Source organism: Artibeus jamaicensis, unplaced genomic scaffold (assembly GCF_021234435.1).
Source record: "Artibeus jamaicensis isolate MK-2021 breed Jamaican fruit bat unplaced genomic scaffold, CSHL_Jam_final contig_519, whole genome shotgun sequence".
Taxonomy (NCBI): domain Eukaryota; kingdom Metazoa; phylum Chordata; class Mammalia; order Chiroptera; family Phyllostomidae; genus Artibeus; species Artibeus jamaicensis.
Genome location: NW_026521871.1, coordinates 16,690,369 through 16,713,123, shown reverse-complemented (window position 1 = coordinate 16,713,123; position 22,755 = coordinate 16,690,369). Strand labels below are relative to the sequence as shown.

General features: G+C 42.6%; 1 protein-coding gene across 3 annotated transcripts in view; it reads left to right on the top strand.

Annotated features, from left to right (window-relative positions):
* The window catches only part of RAD18 (RAD18 E3 ubiquitin protein ligase), a 116,330-nt gene extending 94,571 nt beyond the window's left edge, over positions 1-21,759 (top strand). The window contains exons 12-13 of one of the 3 annotated variants that reach the window (XM_037134676.2): positions 6,109-6,171; positions 20,924-21,759. In XM_037134676.2, the coding sequence (XP_036990571.2) occupies positions 6,109-6,171; positions 20,924-21,026 (166 nt within the window). In that variant the 3' untranslated portion in view covers positions 21,027-21,759. The other 2 variants (XM_053669310.1, XM_053669311.1) reach the window with 2 other exon arrangements.
* Positions 21,760-22,755: the final 996 nt, after the last annotated feature.

The following is a 22,755-nucleotide window of genomic DNA, read 5'->3' as shown; positions in this document are numbered from 1 at the left end:
ACAAAATATGGGAAATTTTGTCAGAATTTTTTAGAGAAAGTATCTTTTGGGGTTTCAGAAGAGCTTAAACTGTGTGTTACATGATGTCTGTTCTTTGGATGAGTAAGACATTGATCTGAGGTGTGTCTTTACCTAAGATACTATGACATTGAGTCCTTGAGATGGATATGTGTCCATTAGATTCGTGCACCACACAGTCTTATTTGTTCCACTGTGAGAGTTCAGTTCAGCCATGGCTTCGTGCTTGTTTGTTTGTTTGTTAATTTCCCTGGGCTGCAGTTTCCTCATAGGAAACATATAATGATAGTTTGTGTTGCCCTGTAATCTCCCTGGGTGATTCTAAAAAGCAAATGAGATGGTCATATATTGTTAGTGAACAGAAAGAATATAAACTAAGTTGGTTCTTTTGGTTTCCTCTCTTTTTAAGGACTTAGCATGTATTGATAAACAAATTCTTCCTGGTACTGTTCTCGTGTTTGAAGATTTCTTCATTTTATCTTTTTTCCAGATCTAGTGGAGAGCAGGGAAACTCCTAGCCTTGCTTTACCCATGAGCCTTGGTGACGCCGCTGTCCAATGGAACCTCCCTGACGAATGCACTGCAGGAGGTGGCGTTCTTAACTCGGTGGCCTAATAGTGTTTTCTGCCACCACTGGTCGAAGCAACATGATGTAGTAGAAAGATGAGTTTCACATTTACTCCCCTGTGTTTTTAAATTTCTCCAAGCCACTCTTCATCTGTCAGGTGGGGGTAAGACCTGGTGTGCCTGTAGGATGGAAAGGCAGTGTGTGCAAGCCAATTATCACAATTGTGGACGTAGTTGCTCATGGAGTGGTCATTTCTGTCACTGTCGTCATGGAGAGATTTTATTTGAACCTAGGATGTTTACTTTCCTAGTATGTTATTGTCAGCCTACGGCTAACATTTTGGTGTATAAACTTTTGCTTGCTCTGCAGAACGGAGTACTAACGGGGAATTGAGGCGGGATTTGTGGGTACCACAACATTTGTTCAGGTCCCACCGTCTGGTGGGCATTGTGCGCATGCCGTCACCGCTCCGGCGAACTGTCTTGAGGGAGTTTTTTCTTTTGGTTGGCTGTTTTCAACCACATTCAAAATAATGCCACAATTATGAGAAGGAATGGGGAGTAACTACAAGAGAATAGAAAAATCTCAGTTGTAAGTAATCTCTAATCCACGGGATTTTTATCTCAGATGTTTGCATTTTTCTTACCCCACAGTACCCTGTGTCCTTGCCATGCTGGACAAATAACAAGTTCTGATGAATTTGCACCCCGGTGTCATAGAAACAGTGGAAATCAAAGATTAAAATAGAGCTCAATAGTGACCAGGTTTCCTAGGCCAAACTGAAGCATAGTGCTAAGGCAGTTATTCAGGTAATTCAGACTGAAATGTGTTTTATGAAATGGAGCTGACACTTATCGAACACCATATGCCAGTCTATATGCTGAACATTCTGTGTGTCCTGTTGACCAACCTTAAAAGTGTCTGTGTGAACCACGTGTGTGTTATCCTGACTTTACAGGTGAGACTGTTGAGACTTGGGAAGATTAAGCAACTTGTCCAAAGTTGTAAGTGAAAGAAACCTGACTGAAACTTGAACTTTGAAGCTAAAACTAGTGCTCTCTCCCTCCGGACAGTATTACCAACCATACCTTTGCCAGAGTATTTGGCGTGTTCCTCTTCCTCCTTGTGGGTAAAATCTGGACTAATGGAATGAGATGAGATGCAATAGATGCTATGTGACAATAGTGTTTGCCTTTGCCTGAGAAGATGCGCCGCACTTTTGGTCAGAATGACAGAGGTGAAATGCTGGTATTTTAGGAAGACCAACAATCTACCAACAAACAAAAACCAGTTGAGCTTATGCTTCTGAAACCTTGAGCTTAAAATAAGGTCTAAATGGTGTGAAATTCTAATTGTGGTTGACCTACTACAGTCTTACTGAACAGAGGATGGAAGGTTTATTGACTTTGAGATTCTTTTCTTTTTTTTTAGAAATTTATTTATTTATTTATTTTTAAAGAGGGAAAGAAATATCAATGTGTGGTTGCCTCTTGCACACCCACTACTGGGGACCTGGCCTACAATCCAGGCATGTGCCCTGACTGGGAATTGAACCAGCAACCCTTCGGTTCGCAGGCTTTCACTCAATCCACTGAGCCATACCAACCAGAAGTTATTTCTGCTTGTTTTCTTTCTTTCTTTTTTTTTTTTTGATAAGGCTTTCTCATGTGTATTTAATCTGGATAATAATAGCTTAGGGAGCACAATATGAATAAACTTCCATAGGGAGCTATAACTTTTATGTACCAGACCTCATATTTATCCAGCTTCTTAAAGCCAGAACGTTCCAAACCAAAATAGAGAAGCTAGTTTACTCTGAAAACATTCTTTGCCCAAGAATTAAAAGCTTTTGCTGTGTAGATTTATGCATGCTTCGACCCTAGGTAGACCAGAGTGAGTCATTATTTTCTCTTGCGGAGGATTCTTTTAGATGTCTTGTATGTGTGTTAAAGAAGTTATTTTTATCTCCAAAGCATATTAAAATGGCTAAGACTTCAAAAATATTGCTTACTTCTATTTACAAGGAAGAGATCTGAGAGGGATAATTTAGTACCACTGACCATTATGCCCCCATGGCCCAAGTCTCTGTAAAATCCTACTTGTGAAACTGTTCACTTAATTTCAGGAATGTGGCTTCTAAGTAGAATATAGTAAGTACACAACTTTGAAAAGGAATAAACGGTTCCTTTTTGTAATTGTAATAAAGCAGTTCCTTTTTGTAATTGTGTTAGTGTCAACACTTCATTTCCCAGTGGTGGCTAGAGTTGGAGCAGCACATATAGCTGATAATCCTGGAATTTCATTTTAGGTAAACTTTAAACCTCCCAAACTTTTTATTTTAGTTCTCACTTGAGGATATGTTTTTATTAATTTCAGGGAGAGAGGAAAGTAGAGGGAAAGAGAGAGAAACATGGGTTGGTTGCCTCCTGTACGCGCCCTGAGTGGGACCCATCCCACAACGTAGGAATGGGCCCTGACCAGGAATCAAACCTGTATGTAACCTTTTGGTCTACAGGACGATGCTCCAACCAACAGAGCCACCTGGCCAGGGCCAGACCTCCTCAACTGGGTATCAGTCACTTTACTGATTGGCTATTGTTCCAGTTAGTAACTGAGCTGGAGCAGAAGGCAGGGCAGTGAGAACTGAGGCCACATGGAGCCGTGTGGTCTGCCTGGTCAGGGCCACTGACTGGAGTCTCAGAGGAAGAGGGGGTTGCAGGCAACTTTTGAGGTGTGTTTTTGCCGACCTCCTCTACCATCTGTTTTTCCTGAGGTTGCATAGCAAAAACCTCTTAGATTTATGTCATTAATGTACTGCAAATATTTTTCTTTAACAATTCAGTTATTTGTACTGGTGATTTGAGGGCTGCTTGGTAAATTGATCACAGATTACTAAGTTAGTTGACAAGCTTGGTCATTCTGCTTACTTAGCTGGAATGGTAGGGATGCTTTGTAACCTTCCTGTTACAAAAATAGTATGTGTGCATTTGGAGGTGTCAGCAAGAAGCTGACTTCATTTTTCTAGTTAATGTGATACCTACCAGGACCCAGAGCCACATGACCAGCCGCTAGTCCCAGTCCTCTAACTCAGGGGTTTTCGACAGGAGCAGTTTTGTCCCTTAGGGGGTAGAAATTGGTTCTTGGGGGCAGGGATGCCCAAAATATCTTACTCTTTTTATGCACAAAGCACAGTATAAGTACGACACATATTTACATGTACATTACATTTGTGGCATTAAAATTTCCTGGAGGGACAATTGGGAAAACTTGTCTAAAAGGCAGTGGGGGTGGTGTGTGGGGGGGCACTGAGGCAAAGGCCCAGGAGCACTTCCGCTGCCACTCCCGGTGTTTCTCAGCCTCTCTCACCTCAGGCACACATAACGAACCAAAACTCTGCAGCAGACCAGAAGATGTATTTCTTGCCTATCTGACCAAAAAGAATAAGTATAATTTTGATCTATTCACACCAAATGGCTATTGTCATTTTTTTGACAGTCTGAGGCGAAAGAGGTCAGTGCCCCTTACTAAACAGGTACTGCATGTTCTAAAAATTCTTACAGCACACGGGTTGTACATTGTTGCTCTGTCCAGAAAAAGAATGGACGAGGGTATCGCTATAACTTGAGTAGAGAGAGGGAACGAAAGAGTTACATTAAAGGAGCTCCAGTTTTCTTTATAAAGTTGCAATGATTTATCACCAAGGTAAGAATAACAAAGGTTGGGATCGGAAAGGTGTAGACCACTTCCATGGGAGTAGGGTTGGCCGTGGGTCTAAGCCCTCCCTAGTGAGTGGCTCTTTGGGTCTTTCTCTTAGGAAGATAATAAAGTTGGTGAAATTGGCTGTGGATCTCCTTAAGGCCTCCTGCTTTTCCCTCTTCCCTGCTGATAAAAAGTACGTTTAGCCGTTTAATGGGAAAGCTTGTTGTAAGCCAGTGTGCCCTAAGGTGAGGATGGCTGGTGGTAAATGAACGTTTTTGTTTTCAGGAGCACTTGGTGAGCAGTGGGCCGTCCTGGGTGTGAGAGGGTGGTAGGGGCTTAGGTCCTTTGATAGGCTTTGTCAGGGGTTCCCACCCGGAGCCCGAAGGAATGATTGCATAGCAAAGACCATCTGTGGACGTCGTGTCCACAAATGCAGGCACTACTGTTTTGAAAATGTGTGCACGTGCTGCTATAATGAATAAAAGATAAACTCAAAGTACTACTGATTTTATAATGCTTCATTATCATTATGTATTTTGTCAAGCCACAAATGCTACAAGTATTGCTACCACCAAATGAGAATTCTTATTCTGAAAAGCCTGAGGACTATTGTGTACCTATATCAGAGGGCCACTCTACTTGAGGTGTGATGGGAGCCCCCACACATGGGCCATCACACACTCGGACCTCAGGCAGAGGGGCCCTGCAAAGAGCCCCTGGAGTCCCAGGGTTCGGGCGGAAATCTTCTGAATAAAACTTCTGGTACAGAACTGTAGTTTTGGACTGTTAACTGCCTTTTTTCCCAGGCATCATAGGAAACATTGCTTTCAAGTGATTTGTCAGAAGTAGTTATGAATGATTCCTTGGCACTTTAAGTCTTTATAATTTCTAAGCTCTTTTTATGTATTAGAGTGTCATTGGAAATATGATAGATGCCGGTGTTTCCAAGCCTGTCATTCTGCACCTGACAGTGTGTCCTCTGTTTTCGCCTTTTCCACGCTGCCGTGGTGACCACTGCTTCTGAGTCGACCTCGCAGGGCCCGTGACATTCTGTCTTTGGATATCTACAGAAATGCTTTTTCAATATTGATACACACATATATTTTTTAAAATATTTATTTGGTAGGAATTTATTTTGGTAAGAACAAGATGTTAAAACCTTAAAACAGTTCTTTCTTATAAAGAAACAATACACGCCCTCTATAATTTTGTTTGCTCTGCACAGATAGGCCAGACATACACAGCACTTTAAGCCAGATTGCATTATAACAAATTCCATTTTTAGCACAGTGCAAATTAATTAAATTTTACTTTACTTTGCTTACAAAGGGATTATAAGCCACTTAGGAACTTAGCATCTCTTGGGAATCTCATTGCTAGAGAGCAGTTTTTAAGACACGATTTGATCTTGGGCCACCATGAGAAATTGAAAAGGCTGTGACTTTATACCGTTTGAATTCAGGTGTTATGTTGAGGGATTTACTTAAGATTTGGGTTTTTTTTTTTTTTTTCATTATTATTGCTAACCTATAAAGATTTTTAAAAATAGCTTTATGGAAATCACAGTAGAATAAACTTCAAATATTTGAAGCACACACTTGGAAGAGTTTTGACGAACATGTGCAGCTGGGAAAGCGCCCCCACAGCCCGAGTCCCTTGTGCTGCTCTGTAACCCCTCCCTGCCCATCTCCGGCCCCTCACAGGTGACCTGGTCTGCTGGTTTGCTTTCTGTCACTGTAGGTTAGTTCACCTTTTCTAGACTTTTATGTAGATTGAACCATACCGTCTTTGTTGTCTGGCAATGTTAACGTATATCCTTTTAGTTCCAGTTCAGACATCCTGAGAGATATTGTGAAAGAAGAGGAAGCCTGGGAAGCGGCACATAAGTGAGTTCTCATAATCAAAAAATACGCATGAACTTTGACCTGAGAAATTAGAATTCTGTGAAGATTTTTAAACAAAAGAATATTTGTGCTTTCCAATTTAAGAAAGTGGTAATTCACACTCATCAAGGTAAAAATTTGAAGTTTACTACTTGTTTCTGTATGTTTCTGCATGTTTCTGCTTAGAAGTGGAACTCCAGTGTGATAACTCTGAATACTTGTTGGAAGTTGTTTTTTCGAAGACAGGTTATCCCAATCAGCGGTTAATAGTTTGGCCTTAAACACTGGCTCCAGGGTCTTTAGAAACTTTTAATTCTTTTCTAGATGTTCCTAGTTATAAGATGTTTAGTGTAGAATAAATGCAACTCCACTTCTATACCACTTATGAATCAGTTTGGGAACTGAAGCTGGAGGGGAGGAGGGGGCAGCTCCAGGTCCCACTGGTGGGTAAGGAGGAAATTAACAGTGCAAAAAAGAATATGTTTTCATTAGTCTCCACCTGCGGGAGTGATCTGTAGGGCAGCAGGGCAGATTTACTGCACTGTAATCTCATGATCACATACCTTAACTGGGCCTCAGAATTGCCTAGCAGTTGTACTGTTTCTGTGACTTTTTCTTTGTCCTGTTCTTCACAGGGATTATATGAAAACTCAGTTCACTCCACCCCCCAGCTGAAGACCTTGTCCTATATAGAGAAAATAGAAGCTATCATGTAGGAACCTTCATCTTTTCCAGTGTATAAATGTGCCTGTACTTATACATATTTAATCCTTAAACCCTCCTTTCATAGTAAACAGAGGCCCTGACTCCTATTGGAGTCTGATCCCTCCTTCCTCACTACTGCTGTCTTGTCAGGAATGTTGCTTTGTCCGTCCTGTCCTGCACAGGCCACCTCTCCCACTCAGCTGTGTTTTCTAATCGGACATGCTCAGGTCTTTCCCATCGTAAAACCAACCAGCCACAGAACCAACAGACAAAAGCCTCTCACTCAGCCTCTCATCTCATTTATTATCATCCTGCAGCTCCCACTGTATCTCTCCTTCCTTCCTTTTTTTTTAAAAATTGAGTTTATTTGAGTGACATTGGTTAATAAAACCATACAGGTTAATAAAATACAGGTTTCAAGTGTGTTACTTAGTAAAACATTGCCTGCATACTGCATCATGTGCTCACCACCCAAAGTCAAGTCTCTTTCCATCCCTGTTTATCTCCCCTTGCCATCTTCTCTCATCCCCCTACCTTCCTTGCCCTCTGGCTGTCACTGTACTGTTGTCTGTGTCTATGTGTCATACAGAGAGAGGTGATCTCTACTTGCAGTCTCCATTCCCCAGTCATATCCAGCCAGTCTCATCATTCTGACATAGCTTTCACTCAAGTCATTGAAGACCTCCATGCTGCTAAATCCAGAGGACATTCTTTAGACTTTATCTTCCTTTACTTGTTAGCAGTGTTTGATACTATTGACTTCTTCACCTTTCCTAAAACCCTCTCTTCTTTGACTTACAAGTCACAGTACCCTGTTTTCCTATTGTTCAAGATTGATTGTTGATATCTAAAGTTATCTTCTAAAAATTTTATCTTTTCTACCTACTTAATGCCTCCTCTTAGATATTTCTAAGACACCTCAAAATCGACATGTGCAAAGCTAGGCACTTGACTGTATTGACTCTCCAATGCCCCCTGAAAAAGTTTTTAAAGCAAAATAAAAACATGATCCTTTTCTGATGTTCCTTTTCAGCCAATTTCTTATGCCCTCCCCCAAAACTCATTCTTGACGGCTTGTTCTCCAGTGCCTGTATGTTCAATCTACGACCTGTATTTTACTTCTTTTACAGATTTTACTTCTTTTTAAAAAAAAATTATTTTAGAGAGGGGAAAAGGAAGAGAGAGAGAAGCAGTTGATTGGTTGCCTCTCTTATGTGTCCCGACTGGGTACTGGGGACCAAACCTGCAACCTCGGCATGCGCCCTGACTGGGAATCGAAACCAGTGACCTTTCGCTTTGCACTGTGATGCCCAGCCAATTGAGCTACACTGGTCAGGGCCAGATTTTACTTCTTAAATATCTCTGGAATCCATCAATTTAATTTTATCCCTCTCGTCACCCTAATTCATGCTACTATGTGTCTTGACTGTACAATAAATCGTGTCTTAATTTGTCTGCCCACATTTTCTGGCTTCTTTACAACTTAATCTATTGCAGGTAGAGTGACCTTTTCAAAATGCAAGTCTGATCACTGTTCTCATCTCTCCACTTTAAAAATACTCAGTAGCTTCTTATTCTTGTTAGGATCGAGAAGGGCCTCTTCAGTATGCCTAAAAGGTCCTATGTGGTCTGGTCTTCTCCAGATTCATGTCTTATTGTACACTTACGCATTTTTTTCCTGCTCCAGTGATACAGATTTCTTAGGGGTTGCCTTCATGCCATGTTCTTTCCCCCCACAGGGCCTTTGGACAGGCTTGACTCTCTACAGAGAGTGGTCTTCTCATCTTTCTCCTAGTTTACGCCTACTTCATCCTTCACATTTAAACTTGAGATGCGCATCTCTTGGACGTCTTCTCTGCCTTGCCCTCTGGATCACATCCTCCTGTTACAGGCCCTTTCGGCACCGTGTCCTGTTTCCAGCACATTCACAGGACTGTTTGTCCATCTGCCCTGCCATTCCTTAGGTTCAGCATTGTAGCTCCACTGTCAACCCAGTTCTAACCCACAGTAAATACTTTACATATGTGATCTCATTTAAATGGCATAACAACACTGTGGTGTGTGATTATCCCTGTTTTATAATACGGTGGTAACTGAAGCTGAACGGGTTAAATCTCCAGGTGATGAGTGATGGAGCTGAGAGTCTAGCCTAATGTGTCAAGTCAGCACTTTCAACCATTAAGCTATAGACACTGTCTTTCCAAAGGAGAGGTGTGCTATGCTGTCAACATTTTGTAGTTTCATAGCTGAATCCCTGGGAAAATGGGAAAGTGTGGCGTGTCCACAGAGCACAGTATGAGTGGGTTTGTCAGGCTATTGAGATGTTTGGTGGTTCAAACTAGTGTTTTATGAAAGTGTGAGATTTTTGCTGTGTTACATTCACCTAAACGTTATTTAACTTTGAAATTTGGGAAAGGAGGCCACTCCTTAGCTAATTTTCTCCTCTTGTGTTGGGAATCTTCCTGACCAGTGGCTATGACAAGCTGTAGCCCAGAATTCCTGGGTTGAGTCCATTCTTGAAATGAAGACTTCTTAAAGTCATTACTGTAAGAAAACCCTTAACAAACACACCCTATCACTTGATAGTAAATGTTAAAGCTGGAAGGATGTAAGTGCTCATCCAGTCCAGTCCCTTTATTTTGTGAAGAAGGAAGCTGAGCTTCGGAGAGGTAGATTGACGAGGTCAAGGTCCACGGAATCCAGGACTTCTGATTTCAGCTGAGAGCACAACTGTTTAAATAAGCTTTTGCCTAAATAAATAATAAATTTATGCCATAATGTAGCTTTAGAGGCAGAATCATGAAAAGCCTCTGCAGTTTTATTTTTCAACAAAATGCAGCAGTTCTACAAGCACCTGTCTTATTCATAGGCATATTTTGTGGTACCACAAATAACATACTTGAGATGTTAGTTCTCAGACATACATATTGTTTCAGTTCCAGCACATTCTCCTAGTTCCGTAAGTGTTTGAGAGGTTCTTCTAGCAACACAGTGCTCCATATGAAACAGTAATTTCATAAGCAGCAAAAACCACTCATTTTCTATGAGTAGTTTTGGATTATGTCTGTAAATAATGGTTTGTTATACCATTTTGAGCTATAAGATGTATGTACGTTGAACAGAGTGAAAATGGGAAGAAAAAGCAGTCCTGGTTTGTCATTTCATATTTCTAGATTTCAGTTTCTTTATACATAAAACGTGGGAATCTAGGTTCCTTCTCTCCAGACCTGCTCCTCTCCCACTGTCCCCTCTCAGTTAACGGTAGTGTAATAGTCCACCTTGCTCCTCAAGCCAGAAACATTCTAGAAATCATTTTCAACTTTTCGCTCTCCCTTACTTCTTACATGTAGTCAGTTGCAAGTCCTATATAGAAGTGGTTGTCCTACTTAAATATTCATCAAAATCAACTAGAAGACTTGATAAAACACAGATTAGTGGGCTCTACCCAATTCTGAAATTTTGATTTGATAGTTTTGGGGTGGGGCCTAGTAGTGTGCATTTTTAACATGCTCCCCCCAGGTATTGCTGGTGCTGCTTCCAGGGCCCCCACTTTGAGTACCATCACTATAGATGGCCTCTGTGTCTGTCAGCCCCTTGTGCCACAGCCTCCTGCAGGCCCCTCTGCTCTCCTCCAGCTTTCAGTAACAGCCATCCAGCTGTTTTTCTGCCTCTAGTCATTGTAGTTTATTCTGCCGCTGAGATCTAAAATACATTATGTTCTCTGTGTCCTGCTTTAAACTCCTTCAGGGACTCCCTAGTATCCAAGCGCTCCCTGTTATGGCCCTAGCTTACCTGCTGGTGCATGGAGTTTCCTTCCTTATGTATAAAGCCTCTCTACCATTCTGTTGCAGCCAAGCTGAACTATTCACAGTTGCCTCCGAGAGTCATGCCAGGTTGTCTCTGTGCCTTTGCATCTGCTCTTCTGCCCTCATTGCCTTTCCCCTTTCTTTATCCAGACAGGACTTGTCATCCCCTCTTCACAGCCACATTAGCAGGCCCTGCCTGCTCCTGCAGCACTCTGCACTTAATCCCTGCCCTCCTTTCCAGGGAGTGTGCTTGTTGGACCTCGACTCCTAGGCATCTTGCACAGTGCCTCAGTGGCCCACGGTGGGCACTCAGCAAGCATCTGTGGGACTGAATGGGTCAGTCAGTGTTTATTGTATCTGAATGAGCTTGGTACTAGGTTCCAGGCATTAGTGACATGGTTGCAGGGCTTCAAGAACCTGAGTGGATAAGGGATGCCACTTATCTTTTAAATCTTTATCTCGTAGTGCCTCAAAAAGAAAATGTAAAGAAATAGCTTTCTCTAATACTCTTATAAAGTCAGAAAAGGAAGAATTATTTTCTCTATTGGTGATCTTTATTTCATCTTAACCCCATGAGGAGTCATTTGCATGCATTTATAAGCCTGTCCTATTTTCTAAGGGAGGACTGTTAATAATTTGGCTTCTTTCTTTGGGGTCATAACTTCATTGAAGTTTAGCATACATATATTAAAGTGGACAAATCTTAGGTATATAGCTTGATGGATTTTTATAACTGTGAATACACCAGGGTTTAGGGTTACTTTTGATGGTGCCGCCACTCCCGCCCCGCTGCCCCTCAATGAACCATTCTTCTGGGATTCAGACTGTGAAGCCTGCCCTGATTCTGGACTTAGCCATGTGATGTGAGGAGAAGCTTGATGAGCGTTTGCACAGTGGGTCTTGTACTTCTAGAATGTTCTCTTTGGGATGCTCCCTCTTGGAACAGCCATTCTGCTATGATCAGATCAGTCCAGGTATAGGAAGATGCCAACTGGAGGAGAACCTGGGGCTCAGCCCCCCCCTCAGTGAGCTTCCCGCCTGTTCTTCTCTGTGTGGCTTCTCTCCATGTTCTCTCCATCCGGTAATTCCAACAGGACAGCTGGATTTCCTGTATGAAGTATCAGAGCTCCAGTACCAGTATTGATTTATTGCCTCACATCTCCAAATTCATCTTTTTTGCTTGCTCTGTGAAAATTGAACTGGGCCCGTTAAATATCATTGTTTTGCCAGTTCTCTTAATATTAAGTTTTATCAGTATAGGGCTCTGGGGGAACATTGTGAGAGGAACAGGTTTTGCCTCTGTGTTGCAGTGAGCTCACTGGCCAGCCTCCTACAGAGGTGTGACTTCCTCAGTGTCCAGTCCTACAGTGCACACTGTCCACCAGCTCATTGCCATACCTGTAACACCAGTTCTCACCTACCTGCATCTCTGGTGTCTTCAGTCAGGTGTCTAGATCTTTCTGGGCAGAATTGTCAACTGAGTGTTGAATACATGCTCTAAAACCTAAACAGAGCCCTTTGCCGAAGACTGATTTAGCAAGGGGTCTTGTGTTATCTCGGTTCCAGGTGACAAAGAAAAGTTATATCCAGTCACTAAGTTAACCAAGCAGACACTTCATTGTCAACATACAACAACAAAAATGCATGTTTACAGGATTGGTTGAGAAAGTCAATAAACTGCAACAGCAAACATCAGTGTTAACTAACCCTAGGGAAATAGGAGAATCTGATTTCCAGATTGTTATAAATGTCTGGTTTTCACCAAAAAAAATTACGAGAGTTGCAAAGAAATAAGAATCTACATACACACTGTGGATGGGGGGTGGGGCAACCAATAAAAACATCCCCCAGACACTGGACTGCTATACCTTTAAATCAGCCGTTTTAAATATGTTCAAAGAACTAAAAGAAACAGTATTTACAGAGCTAAAGGGAAGTATGAGAGCAGTGTCTTCCAAATACAGAATTCCAATATAAAATAAAAATAATTGGAAAAAAACAAATTTCAGAGTTGAAAAACATAATGGCTGAAGTGAAGAATTAACTAAGGACTCAACAGCAGATATGAGCAGGTGGGAGAAAGAATCAGCAAATTTGAAGATAGATCAATTGAAATTATTTAGACTGAAGAAGAGAAAGATAAAAGGATGCAGAACAGTGAACAGCCTCAGATCTGTGGGACACCAGCAAGCATACCGTCATATGCAAAATGGAAGTCCCATGAAGAGAGGAGAAAGAGGAAGGAGCAGAAGGAATATGTAAGGCAATAATGGCTGAAAACTTCCTAAATTTGATGAGAAACAATCTATATATGTGAGATGCTCAATGGACTCAGTCAAAGACAGAAATATTTGAAAGAAGCACCGGGAATGCAACTCATTACTTACTGTGGAATCTGGTGATTTCTCATCAGAAACTATAGAGGCCAGCCAGAGGCAGTGGGATAACATTTCAAAATGCTAAAAGAAAAAATACTGTCAACCAAAAATTCTGTGTTTAGAAAACTGTATTAAAAAATGAAGAAGTCCTGGCTTAGTGAATTGAGTGCCGGCCTGTGAACCAAAAGGGTCACCTGTTCAATTCCCAGTCAGGACACATGCAAATGTAAGTAAATACAAAAGACAGTATAGTTTTGTTTTTTTTTTTGTAAACCTCCCGTCTGACTTCAAAGACAACTACAAAAAGCAATAATTATATATGTGTTGATGGTCATACAATGTATATAGGTATAACTTGTATGACAAAAATAGCAAAACAAAAGGAGAAAGGAGCAAAGCTATTTAGGAACAATATTTTTATATACTATTGAAATTAGGTTGGTGTTAATCGCAACTAGATTGTTTTAAATTAATTCTTTATATTAATGGGCAGCCTTTAAGGGAATGCCGGTGGGACTGCAATGGCACACTAGGAAACATTGAATAACACCCACGAAGGCAGTGCACAGAGGGACAGAAAGGAGGTGAGCACCGCAGAAAACAAATGGCAAATGAAATCCTGCCTTAGCAGTAAATACATTAAGCATAAAGAAATTAAGTATTCTATTAAAAAGCAGAGATTAGCAGAGTGAATTTTTTTAATTAAAAAAAACCATGCTGTCTGCAAGAGATACACTTTATAATCAAAGACAAATGAATTGAAAGTAAAAGGATAGAAAAAAAATACCATGGAACAAAAAACAGAAGAGAGCTGGCATGGCTCTATTAATACCAGATAAAATGGACGTTAAGACAAAAAAAATGTAAAGACAAAGGTAATTTTATAATGAAATGATCAGTCCATCAAGACGGTAACTATCAGTGTATGTGCACCTCACAACAGAGCCCTAAAATGCTCAAAGCAAAAAAGATTTAAAAAACCCCCAAGAAACCCTTAAAAAATTAGGTGAAAATAAAATGATGGAAAGGGAAATGATCTAGGAGCAACAAGGAACTATTGATGGACAGTTTTTTGATTGTCCATCAAAAAATTATTGCTGATGAGCCTGGCCTCTCCCTGTTTGTGTGTAGAGAGCCAAGCAGGCTAAACACAGACTGGGCTTGGGGACTTGCCCCCAGACAATGAACATATTCATCAGTGGCCTGCCCTGCAATGGAAAGGATGATTCCTTGAGACAAAAGAACCTGGGAAGCTCCCTGGCTCTGCAAGTCTCAGGCATGTTATACAAGCTCTGGTCTGCCCGTTCCTGTTGCTTTTAAAGTGTTGTGCCGAGAACTGTATGCAGTAAATGATACAGTGCAGAATTTGTCCATGGTTTTAACTCTGATTTAGTCTTGCTTATTTGACCTAACAAAACCTTAAGTTAAGTCTGTTTGCTTACTGACCATCTCATTGTCTATTCCTTTCAAACCTAATATCCTCTGCTTCCATGAAACTGTGGCTTCCCATCCTGAATCTAGGAAATCATGTCTGGATACATTTGTTATCCTTTCTGCTTTTCCTCTTCTAAGATATAGCTCATGCCTTTTGTCTGTGAAGAACTTTCTGGATACCAGTTCTGTCATAACGCATGTAGATTCTCCCTTCTGTTCATCTAGAAAGAAACCAGAAAGTTTTCTCACATCTGATGCTAAAACCAAAGAGACCTATCCTTCTTCACAGACCTTTATCTAGAGAGAGAAATGGGTTTTTCCCAAGGGAGCCTGCATGTTTGCTGATATTTTTGCTGCATATATTTTTCTTTCCTTTGTGCCATTATTTTCTAGAAAGTAAATACTATTAAAATCTGCAAAACTGAGAGTATTAGAGAAGACAAATGTCATTTAACTAACATCTGTCAAATTCTCAATATGTGCTAGTCCCTGAATAGGTGCTTTGAAGTTCCTTTTATTATTTAGTGCCTGTGTCTGCAGGGTAGAGAGGAACTTCATTCACTTTGTTTTATGAGAAACCTGAGCCCAGAGGAGTGGGTGAGTGGTCTGGAATCTCCTAACCCCAAGTCAAGTGCTTTTCCCACTCTGCCACAGCTGTGGACTGATACCACACAGGAAGTCCTGGGACCGAGTTCTTTCTTCATCAGTTTACACCCTGTAATAGGGAGTCCGATTCCATTACTTTGTCATTTGCTGACAGCTTTTGGGTATTAACCCATTCTCTTCCGCTTCTGTTTCACATCTGGGAGAGCTGATAAGAAATCGTGGGTTCTCCCTCCTTTGGCCCTGGCAAACTGTGCACACCCCTCTCTGTGCATGGGACCCTCACTCTGACCCCACCCACCAACCACCATAAAAAACCCAGGCTAGTTTCTGTTTTCAGACTGGCTTGGGAAGTCTGCCTGGCTCTCCCCAGAAAAAGCCTTTCTATGTGAGTAGTAAGTCTTTTCATACTGTGATTTGGGTACTGTAACTGAATGCAGGGTCAGCTGCCTGCTACACTGAAAGCCAAACTCATAAGACAGACAGGTGCTGGTGAAAAGGAAAGTGGTTTATTCAGATGCCAGCAATCTGAGAAGATGGGGACTCTTGTTGCAAAGCCCATCTTCACATCTCTGTGCGGGCAGAGGTTTTTATAAGGAGGGAGGGGAAAAGAACAAGGAGATCAAGGGAGGGGGTTGAGAAAGTCCCTGTGTGCAGACCAGCACAGTCCATTCCGATAAAGACCTTGAAACTGGTCAAGCAGTGGTCTGGTGTGCGTCATCCTGGTTTTATGGTTGAAAGTCATCAAATCTCCCAGGGCTGGGATTACTGAAGGTCAGAGTCTGTATGTTTTGAAGTTAGTACCTAGGATTCTTAGACAAACATGCTCTTTATCTACAAGCTACGCATTAGAGTCAGCACTTACAGAAATCAGGTCAAAAGAATTGTGGGGTGAGTTACAATTTCCCGCTGTTACAGTACCAGTTCTGATTGGGGGAGGGGGATGTTTTTCCGCACCAACAAGCAATTCCAGGATTCTAGCCGGACGTCCTATAATTCAACTCAATTTTGACACTCTGTGGGAGATAGCATCAGGTCTCACAGTTTCAGGGCTCAGTCCTACAAGACTAACTCCACCCTCTCATGTGCCAGTCATATGTCTAGATTGTCACCTGGGCTTCTGACCTACCAGGCATGTATTGGCGTCTCCTACTGCCCCCTCCTTGGGTTCAGTTAATTTGCTACAACTGCGTGCAGAACTCAGAGAAGCAGTTTACTCACTACATCACTGGTTTATTATAAAAGGATAGAACTCAGGAATAGCCAAATAAAAGATGCATGAGGCAAGGTCTGGGGAAAGGGCTATTTTCATGCCCCCTCCAGGTGTATGACTCCCCTCAAATCTCCACTTGTTCACTCACATAGAAGCTTTCTAAATTGTTCTTTTTGGTTTTTATGGAAGCTTCGTTACATAGGCACGGTTGATTCAGTCATTGGCCATTGATGATTGAACTCCATATCTGGCCCTTCTTCCTTCCTTGATGTAGGACTGAATCACAAGTTTGGTTTCTTCGCACCCAGCCTCCATCCTTACCAGCTTTTCCAAAATCACCTGGTAAACATAACAGAAGACACCTTTAATCCCTCTCATCATGGGGGATTCCGAGGGTTTTCAGAGCTCTGTCAGGGGAGGGAGACCAAATATATATTTCTTATCATAAATCAGAGTATCACACGTACTCTCGAAGTACATGCATCCTGTCATCCATCTCAACAAGGAAACCAAATTCAGATGGGGGTCCACCCTAACACAGTGGGATGGCCTGAACTAGATGCATTTTATTGCTGTGTTCGTGCATTTGCAGTAAAGCATCCTTCAAAATTACTTTAAGTGTAATGTAACTTGTATTGCAGTCTGATTTTAAGAGAAAAATAAACTTCCTTTGCTAACTTTGGTAGAGCAACAACAAAATGTCCATTGATATCTGTATGTCTGTCTTTTCATTAATAACACATTGTCTTGATGATTACAGGTTTATAACATGTACTGAAATCAACTATACAATATGTAGTCTTTTCAGATTGGCTTCTTTCACTCAGTATTCATGTAAGGTTCTGCCATGTTCTTTCGTGGCTTGAGAGCTCACTTTTTTAGTGCTGTTTGTAGTATTTCATTGTATGGATTACTGCTGTTCACTTATCCATTCACCTATTGAAGGATATGTTGGTTGCTTCCAAGTTTTGGCATAAAGTGCTATATGTAGTTGTATTATAATTATGAACAAAGTGTAAGGTTTTGTGTAAACACCAATGAGTGCAATTGCTGGATTGTATGCTGAGTATATGTTTAGTTTGTAAGAAACTGTCAAACTTGCTTCCACAGTGGCTGAACCATTTAGCATCCCCACGAGCAATGAATGACCGTTCCTCTTGCTCCCCATCCTCAGCAGCATTGGGTGTTACCGTGTAAATTTTTCTTTTTCAGAATTCTTTTGGGTGTTCTAGCTGTGTTGCTTAAGTGTGTAGCCTTAAGCTGGTGCAGACTGGTGCAGACTGGTGCAGAAAGTCTGTCTGCACCAGTCTGGGTGTGCTGGTGAACTTTGGGAAGGGAAGGGACTCAGACTTTTGCGGCTCTGTTGGGTATAGTTATACATTCACCCTCCCACCCTGTCCTCTGGGGAGTGGAAGCTCCTGACTTGATCGTGTGGGGTTTGGGCAGGGCTCACAGTGGGAAAGGGAAGATTGTAGGTGGGGCCCTTCAGGCTAATTTTGTGCACTGTTTCTGCTTCTGTGTCTGAGTGTATGTAGAAATTGGTGTGTTGTGTGCTTGCAGTTCTCCATCCCACGGGTATCCAAGCAAATTTTCTGGTAGGGAAGCACAACTTGTAGAAAAGTGCTAATACCTTTGAGTTCCCAAACCCTAATGGACCACTTCGAGCTACAAGTATTTATGATTAATGATTTTTCTTTCTGGAGCCTCTGAAAGAGTTCTAGACATGTCTCCAACCTAGCATAGCTACCACATGTACCACTTTTGAAAAACAGCCATTAGCTTGCTACTAGACTCTTGTCAGAGCTGAATGTCTGAATCACGGAGACTGTTAAGGACTGAATCATGTTCCCCTAAAATTATGTGTTGGAGCCCTAACCCCAAATGTTTCTTTGGAGACAGGGTCTTTAAGGAGGTGACTATGGTTAAATCAGCTCCTCGGGGTGGTCAGAAGGATCACAGATTGGCAGCTTAAAGACACCCCCTGCCCACTGTGGATCTGCAAACCTAGAGGGTGCTGATCAGACCATTTGGGTCATTCGTGTGAACACCAGTAGTAAGGTCCATGATCCACAGAGATCGACTGGAATCAGCAATGGCTGACGGTCAAGGGATTTGATGGACTTTATCCTCCCTACAGTCAGTAGGCATCTAATACTGGATGTAAGGGTGGCCTCTGCTAAAAAAATCAACCTCCTCACCCCCACTGGTGCGCACAGCTTAGCGAAGGAGCTTGGTTACTGAATGCTGCTGTCCCCAGAAAGGAATCGTCTCCTTTTGGTCACTTTCTGACACAAACGGTGTCAGAAACACTGTAATGGTCAGGACACAAATGGTGTAGTAGTAGCTAAGCTAAGTAGCTTAGAAGCTTAGCTAAGCAGGGTCCTAGAAGAATCAAACTTAATTCTGATTCAGCCACCCAGATCCTCTGGTTGGGTTGATGTCATTCTAGGTCAGGGGTGGGCCAGCTATGATCCGTGGGCCAAATCTGGTCTTCTGTTTTTGTTAATAAAATGTTATCTATGATCTGGGCCTCCTCTAATGTTATAGCAGCAGAATTGAGTAGTTGGAACAGGGACAGTATGGACCTCAAAGCCTCAAGTATCTGGCCCTTGCAAAGAGGTGCTAACCCCTGTCTTAGATCAAAGGGCTAATGACCACATGGCTGAGGACACTGCTCACCGACCCAGCATGGGTCAAAGTGTGGGAGATGAGGAGTCTCTGTACAGTTTATAAAAATGTCCTTATTCTTTCTGCACCTGACCCTTGTTGGTAAAAGGACTGGACATGACTAGGGGAAGATTGAAAAAAGTAAAGTGATAGCTAATGGAAAGGAACACACTGCTTCTGTGGAAGTGGAGAAGGCCCAGCGCTGACACCTGGGGAAGGAACCTCTGGGCTCTGGGAGGTGTGCAGAGAGGAGGACAGGAATGATCTTTGTCCTTCAGAGCCCCCCGCCCCGCCGGCCGTATGTGTTCATGCACATGGTCCAGCTTTCCCCTAGAGGTTTTAACGCAGCAGTTGTAGTCATCCAAGGTCCCGGTCTTGTGGTTCTGACATGTAGGTCACTCTCTCTGTCTCTTGACAATGGATTTTTTTTCCCTTTGTATATCGTACAGTTTGCTTAGATGCTAGACATACTATGAAGGGCCATAGACACTGAGTTCAACAGTGTTTATGCCTAGGAACAGGTATGCTTCTTCTGTCAGGCCATTAGTGGGGGCAGTTGACCTAGGTCAGAGTTTTTTTTGTTACCAACATGACCTTCATGTGCCAAGTTCCTCTAGTTGGGCTGCTTTTACCTTGCCATCTCTGCATGCCAACAGCCCGGGGCGGGTATCTCTTCTCCACATCCGTACCTCTCCCTCGGTCCTTCACTGCTTCTGCTCATTCCTTGGTGCTGGGCATCTCCCTGGGGTGGGCTGGGGGTTCTCTGTGGTCTTGGTCTAGCCTCAGTCTTGGGCAGGCCCTGTGCACCTGGTCTCAGGGATGGGGCTTTCGCAGCACCCTCCCTTTGCCCCTGACCCCACCCCCATGGTGGTCAGACCTCTCTGGGTAGTGTGAGGATTGGTAGCCCAAGATGGTGTTCGGCTTCTCCTCCAGAGGTAGAGGTTTTGTCTCTTCTGTTTGTCCAGCACCAATGAATTTTGTGTTTTTAACAAATGATTTCCTATTCTTCCCTCATAGGCAGGCAGATTATACCTCTGCTCCTTCCCCAGAGGCATGGATCTTGGCCTGAGACCCATGGGCCAGTGAGTTTCCTGCTCGTCCCTTAGCAACTTAAAGCTTTTGCTTCATAAAAGAGGAGTCCAAGGAAGAGGAAGGACTTTCTACCTGACCCCTGTCACCCCTAGGGACCTGCTTTATACCTGTGCCACCAAAGTTGGCACTCTTCGTCTTCTTGTCCTGCTCCCTGTTTTTCTCCTGAGCACCTGACGGAAGCACCTGGAAAAGAGCTTTCAGGTGCTGTGGACTCTCCTGTGGCAGGACCTTCAGTACTAGCCCACGTTTCAGATTGCATTAGCGTGTTACCTGAGAGCCACCTCTTTCTCCAGTTCTCTGCCAACAGTAAGCAAATTCACATGGCCCATCTCTCTTTGGAGGGACTCATCTTTCTCTGGAACTTGGTTTCCATGGTTGCCCTTATGGCATCAGCTCTGACAGGATCCAGAAGTTACAATTGTTTGCCCCGACCAGCGTGGCTCGGTTGGCTGGGCATCGTTCCAGTGTGCCAAGGTTGTGGGTTCAGTCCTCGGTCAGAGCACATACAAGAAGCAACCAATGAGTTGCATAAACAAGTGGAACAGTGAATCAGTGTTTCTCTCTCTCTCTTCTTCTTCTCTCTCTAAAATCAATAAATAAAATGTTTTAAAGAAAGAAAAGGGTTCAGTTCCTGGCTCTATCACTTACATCTGTAATCTCTGCAGGTCACTGTTTTCTTCATTGTAAAGTGGGAATAATAATAATAATAATAATAATAATTTTTTAACAGATTTGTCAGTGGAGTAGAAAGGTTTAAGTGAAATAATGCCTGTGAAAGCACTTGTAAACTAGAAACTGCTATATAATAATAATGATCATTATTTTCTAAGATGCCAATTCCTTTTTCCTGTTTTCAGAGACGATCTTCAACAAGACATAGAAATAAGTCCAAGGCAGAACCGTCGTACGCGGTCTGAGAGTGCTGAGATGGAGCCGAGAAACAAGCGGAACAGGAATTAGTGTGGGCTTTGGCTGACTTTTCCAGTGCAGTGATCAGAATATGGCACTTTTTGTTGCCATATAGATTTCATAGTCATAAGTACCCGAGTAAAGGTGTTAAATTCTAAAGACTATTTTTAACTGACTTTTCATTGCTTTCTGCCTTTCTGGGGGAAAAGTAGTTATACAACATCCTCACTTGGTTAGTTGCTTTCTGCCTCTAGAATATTGCTCTCTAAAAATACTAACCTCACCTGTTCACCAGCTTTGCAGAGTACACAGACTTTGGCAAAGCTGTTTTGTTTGGCTTTGGTTGTAAATTTCAGAATGTCCTTAAGCCAGTCTCCTTCTCTTCCACGGAGGAACCAGCCTCAGAAAAGGATTCTCCAACCTTTCTACCACACGGAGCAGTTGAGTTAAGGCCTCTATTTTAGACAGGCATGATGTCATAACTCATCCTTAGTGTGGGGAAGCTGCCGACGCCTGGACGCCAGCGTGCCCCTTACAGCAGCTGCATGTGGTCGTTGCCCAAGTTTAAGGCAGTTGTTTGTCAGACTCGTGTCCAGCATGGTACTCAGATGTTAGTATTGTAACGTGAGGTCACAATAAATTTAAAACATGAGCTTAGTCTTTGGAAATGGCACTGAAAAATGATTATTGTTAGTCTTTCTTTTTACTTGGATGAACTGAAATTTTAATATTTTGAATCCCAGCTATTAAAAAGAATGTGCAATAAATGGATTTTGTAAATGAATAGGCTGTATATCAATTTAAAATCATGTGCTTAAAACAGAGTCTTGTGAATAGCTGCGTATAAACTACAAATTATTGGAAGGGGTTGGTCGGAAATGACGTCTGTACAGAGTGCCCACCTGCTCCCCGCTCCTTCCCGATGCCTCCTCTTCAGCGTTTGGGTCAGGCTTCGCCACCGCCCGCACCGCCCCCACCGCCCAACCCAAATACATCAGCTTTCCAGTAACACGATAGCGAGTCCGGCGACGCTAGGACGACACATTTATGAATGTTGCAGGATGTTTGCAACTTTTGCTTTCCGGAGAATGTCTCCATTGACTGGCATTTTGGTATGCTCTTGAGTTTCTGGAAAATGTATGGAGTCTCATTATGACTTAGAGTGAAGACACTTAAGTGGCCGTTTGTTTTCTTTATGAGTTTCCTGAGCTTCACATGGTTATGGAAGTATTTGTCATAGTCATTTTTTCTAAAATCAGGAGTGGTTCAGCAGGGAAACTGAAAGCGGCAGCAATCATTGACTGTGACACAGGGCCCGATGTGCCGCGAGCAAGCCGTGGCAGACAGCGTGGGTTTAACGCTGATGAGATATTTACATCTGGGTTGCCAGAAATGCTAAAATGAAAACTGCTTGTTTCTGAAAAGTACACAGTCTGTTACGAATCAAACAGAAAGTAATTACGACTTTAATTGTAGCAAAAGGAGTTTGCCCGGGAGCAGTGAGACCCAAGACAGGGAGCCAGGCAAGTGAACTCATTCAGATAATACTTGGGTATGTGCCATGTGCTTGGTTAGGGAGCAGTCAGCACGGTGAGCGCCAGCAGTGCCAAGGGGACCAGAGGCCACCTGGAACCGTGGTTCTCAGTGGCGAGGGAGGAAGATTTTCTCCTCGGGACATTGGGCAGTGTGTAGGGGCATTTTGGCTGTCTCAACTGTGGGGTTAGGTGGTTGCCACTGGTGTATCAATGGGTAGAGGGCCAGGGACACTGCTAAAACACCC